This window comes from Myotis brandtii, unplaced genomic scaffold (genome assembly GCF_000412655.1).
Source record: "Myotis brandtii unplaced genomic scaffold, ASM41265v1 scaffold29, whole genome shotgun sequence".
NCBI classification, from domain to species: Eukaryota; Metazoa; Chordata; class Mammalia; order Chiroptera; family Vespertilionidae; genus Myotis; species Myotis brandtii.
The window spans coordinates 3101548-3106589 of record NW_005361075.1 but is presented as its reverse complement, the minus strand read 5'-3'; the positions used below and the strand labels follow the sequence as shown (position 1 = coordinate 3106589).

The window sequence follows — 5042 nt, the reverse complement described above, 5'->3', positions numbered from 1 at the left end:
CAAAGCAATCTATAGATTCAATGCACTCCCCATTAAAATACCAATGGCATATTTCACAGACCTAGAACAAACTCTCCAAAAATTCATCTGGAATAAAAAAAGACCCCGAATAGCTGCAGCAATCCTGAGAAAGAAGAACAAAGTAGGAGGGATCTCAATACCAGATAGCAAGCTAAATATTACAAAGCCACTGTTCTCAAAACTGCCTTGTACTGGCACAAGAACAGACATATGGACCAATGGAATAGAATAGAGAGCCCAGAAATCGACCCAAACCACTATGCTCAATTAATATTTGACAAAGGAGGCAAGAGCATACAATGGAGTCAAGACAGTCTCTTCCATAAATGGTGTTGGGAAAATTGGACAGATATATCCCCCCAAAAATGAAACTAGACCACCAACTTACACCATACACAAAAATGAACTCAAAATGGATAAAGGACTTAAACGTAAGACGGGAAACCATAAAAATCTAAGAGGAATCCACAGGCAGCAAAATCTCAGACATATGCTGAAGCAGTATTTTCACGGATACAGCTCCGAGGGCAATGGAAACTAAAGAGAAAATAAACAAATGGGACTACATCAAAATAAAAAGCTTCTGCACAGCAAAAGAAACCATCAGCAAAACAAGAAAGCCCACTGCATGGGAGAACATATTTGCCAATGTTATCTCCGATAAGGGTTTACTCTCCAACATTTACAGGGAACTCATACAACTTAACAAAAGGAAGATAAACAGCTCAATCAAAAAATGGGAAACAGACCTAAATAGATACTTTTCGAAAGAGGACATACAGAAGGCCAAGAGAAATATGAAAACATGCTCAAAGATGCAAATCACAACGACAATGAGGTACCATCTCACACCTGTCAGAATGGCTAACATCAACAAATCAACAAATGACAAGTGCTGGTGAGGATACGGAGAAAAAGGAACCCTTGTGCACTGCTGGTGGGAATGCAGACTGGTGCAGCCACTGTGGAAACACAGTATGGAGTTTCCTCAAAAAACTAAAAATGGAACTCCCATTTGACCCAGTGATCCCACTACTAGAAATATATCCCAAGAAACCAGAAACGCCAATCAGAAAGGATATATGCACCCCTACGTTCATAGTAGCACAATTTACAATAGCTAAGATTTGGAAACAGCCTAAGTGCCCATCAGCAGACGAGTGGATTAGAAAACTGTGGTACATCTACACAATGGAATACTATGCTGCTGTAAAAAGGAAGGAACTCCTACCATTTGCAACAGCATGGATGGACCTGGAGAGCATTATGCTAAGCGAAATAAGTCAGTTGGAGAAGGCTAAATATCACATGAACTCACTCATTTGTAGAATATAATGAACAACATAAACTAAAACAGATAAACAGATCCAGAGACAGAGAAGCATCCATCAGACCGTCAAACCTCAGAGGAAAGGCAGGGGCAGGTGGGGAGAGATCAAAGAGCATTATGCTAAGCGAAATAAGTCAGTTGGAGAAGGCTAAATATCACATGAACTCACTCATTTGTAGAATATAATGAACAACATAAACTGATGAACAAAAACAGATCCAGAGACAGAGAAGCATCCATCAGACCGTCAAACCTCAGAGGAAAGGCAGGGGCAGGTGGGGGAAGGGGGAGAGATCAACTAAAGGATCTGTATGCATGCATATAAGCATCACCAATGGACACAGACACTAGGGGGGTGAGGGCACGAGCAGGGTTGGGGTGGGGAGCAATGGGGGAGATAAGGACACATATGTAATACTTTAATCAATAAAGAAAAAAAAAGAGTTTATGCACCTTGTCCAAGGCCATACAACTGATAAACAATAATGCTGAGTGGGGTAATTCTTCTCAAATAGTAACCAATGAGGATGTTCAGGGAACATGGATTAGAAAAAAGAGGGAGATGGAAACTAAAAATGGGCACACAGTCAGAAGAAGCTATTAATATATATCACACATGACATTAAAACTCAAATATCTGAAGTAAGCCTTGGATTTTGACAGTCTACACTAGAAAGATGCACTTTAAAAAAATGTTTATATGGATTTCAGAGAGATGAAGGGAGAGGGAGAGAGAATCACCAATCGGTCTCCCCCTCTCAACCCCCCACTTGGCATTGAGCCCAAAACTCCAGGCATGTAGCCTGACCAGGAACCGAACCTCAACCTCCTGGTTCATGGGTGGACGCTCAACCACTGAGCACACTGGCTGGGCCAAAAGGTGCACTGTTTACATAAAGTGTACCTAATTAAATGTCATGAATTCAGCAGGTCTGCAGTAATACTAACGAACAAGGACGCATCTAACCTTGATTGAGATATGTCAGGGTTTCGTCGTGGAGTTTCACTGCTGGAGAGGTGGCAGCACAAAGCACATACTGAAAAGGTAGGATTTTATTCTCATTATCAGGAGGCAGACTTGACTCTTCTTGCTTAAAAATGGGCAAGGCAAGGACATCACTGAAATAAAACACATAAATGACTTTTGTTAACATCTGACAAAGGTGCAAGAGCAGATTTATTGTGGAAGCAATTTAACTGCAAGTTGCTTTGGCAAACCATAAATATTACTCACTTTTTTGGAGTTTCTTCCCAACTATTCAGTTCAGATTACCAGCTGTGATATCCCCCTGACCACAACAATGTGAGTAATGACAGATATTCACTGTTAAAACCACCTAAATGCTCGGACTGTGTTTCTAGGGAACATAGACAGGTGTTTCTAAAAGGGCTCTGAAAATCGTATGTAGCAGAGGTCCTCAAACTTTTTAAACAGGGGGCCAGTTCACTGTCCTTCAGACATTCCACACATGCGCACTGCGGGCCCGGGATGAGTAGGCTGCTAAGCAGGACAGGCAGCCGATACAGCTCCGAGGGCAATGGAAACTAAAGAGAAAATAAACAAATGGGACTATAGAACTTACAGAAAGGGAGATTAAAAAAACAATCCCATATACTATTGCACCAAAAAAAATTACAAAATTTGACAAAATTCAACACCCTTTCTTTTTTTCCCTCAGCAAAGAGCTGTCCTGCTCTGTCCCACCCAGGACATTTATCCGGCGGGCCGGATAAATGTTTTCGGCGGGCCGCATGTGGCCCGCGGGCCGTAGTTTGAGGACCCCTGGTATGTAGAGTCCCAAAATCACAATTTAGGTCACTCAGTAATATATCTGTTCTCTGAAATGCACCAACTGCAGTATCTTTATTGAGCAGTTCCCCTTTATCCACAGTTTCAGTCACATGCAGCCTGAAAACATTAAATGGGAAATTTCAGAAATAACCAATTCCTAAATTTCAAGTTGCAAACCATTCTGAGTAGAAATCTCACGCTGTCCTGCTCTGTCCCACCCAGGACATGAATCATCCCTTTGTCCAGCATATACTTGGTATATGCTACCCACCTGTTGGTCACTTAGGAGCACTCTCAGTTATTAGATATTTACAGAAAGAGAGAGCATGAGAAAGAGAGAGAGAGAGAAAGAGAGAGAGAGAGAGGACACGCACATATTCCTTTTATTACAGAGCAATAAAAGATGTTAGTCTTTGGGAGATTTTATTGCCATACATTATTTTTTTCTAAATTTTTAAAAAAATTATTGATTTGAAAGAGGTGGAGGAGGGGAAGGGGGAGGGGGAGAGTGGCTGATTCTTGCATGTGCCCTTACCGGGGATCAAACTCACAACCTTGGCATATCAGGACAATGCTCTAACCAACTGAACTACTGGGCCAGGGTGCCATACATCCTTAAGTACATCACATTTGATGATTCCTTGAAGGGAAGGGCTAGTGAAGATTACCAGGAATCAAGGAAAATAAGATTTTGCAACAGAGCAACAGCTCAGCCTTTAGGAATGTAGAGTATTTTTCTTCCTTCTCAAATGTCAGTGCCTAGCAAGGTTAATATATAGCAACAGTTCCTAGACTTCTCAATATAATGTGGCATTACACCTAATCCCTCATGACTAAGCAAAGGACTATCATTTGAAGCTGGAATTCTAAAATTGATTCTAAAGTTACCCCTAAAATTAACTCAAAATAGTACAGCCAAACTCAATACATAAAACTATATTTTCTCATCAGAGGATTTAGGATCTAAAAACCTCAAATATATCTGAATTACTCATGTTCTTGGTACACTGAATTTCTTTTACTCTGCTGTGGGGACAAGAGAATCATTCAATTCCACATTCCTATAGGTGGAGGCTAAAGGTCACCAGTAACTACAGTTCCAGGCCCCTGCTTATACCACAACAATAACAAATTCAACGAGAAACAATTTTGGAAATACAGAGAAGTCTCCTCCTTCTCAGAGGTAAGTTGAGTACAGATTAGGAAAACCCACTCTGGTAGACTCTAACAATGTATAATAGTTGCTAACAATGTATAATTTGGCATTTTATTATATTCTCTGATTCCTTCATGTATTTAATTCATTCAGTGAAACATATGCAATTTGAAGGAATAACTTTTTAATGTGCTTATTAGTAAACTAGAGGCCTGGTGCGCAAAATTTGTGCATGGGTAGAGTCCCTAGGTCTGGCCGGTGATCAGGGCTGATCGGGGCCTTCCAGCTGCTGGTCAGGGCCTTCCTTCCAGCTGCCGGCCAGGGCCTTCCTTCGTTCTGTGCCACCCCCTGGTGGTCAGCGCATGTCATAGCAAGCGAGCGATTGAACTCCTAGGCTCCTGGTCAAACTCCCAAGGGGACACTTTGTATATTAGCCTTTTAGATAGATAGATAGATAGATAGATAGATAGATAGATAGATAGATATTTGTTGGTATGATTTATATTTTTGTTTATTTGCATTGTCCCAAATACTCAGCCCTAATACACTGTAATCATTTTGGAATTCTCAACATCTCATAGTACCTCTAATCAAGGATACGGATACAGAAATCTTACTGTTAAAAAGATAAATTGAGAAAAAACCAAGATGGCGGCATAGGTAAACACCAGAGTTTTGCTGCCTCGAACAACCACTTCAAAAATACAACTAAAAGACGGAACGGACATCATCCAGAACCACAG

The 5042-nt window shown here is 40.9% G+C and overlaps 1 protein-coding gene across 3 annotated transcripts in view; it reads right to left on the bottom strand.

Annotated features, from left to right (window-relative positions):
- The window catches only part of TFCP2 (transcription factor CP2), a 47167-nt gene that overhangs the window by 22076 nt on the left and 20049 nt on the right, over positions 1–5042 (bottom strand). For all 3 annotated transcript variants that reach the window (XM_005869247.2, XM_005869248.2, XM_014542131.1), the window contains exon 2: positions 2319–2470. In XM_005869247.2, coding sequence (XP_005869309.1) covers positions 2319–2470 — 152 coding nt within the window. The remainder of the gene's footprint in view (positions 1–2318; positions 2471–5042) is intronic.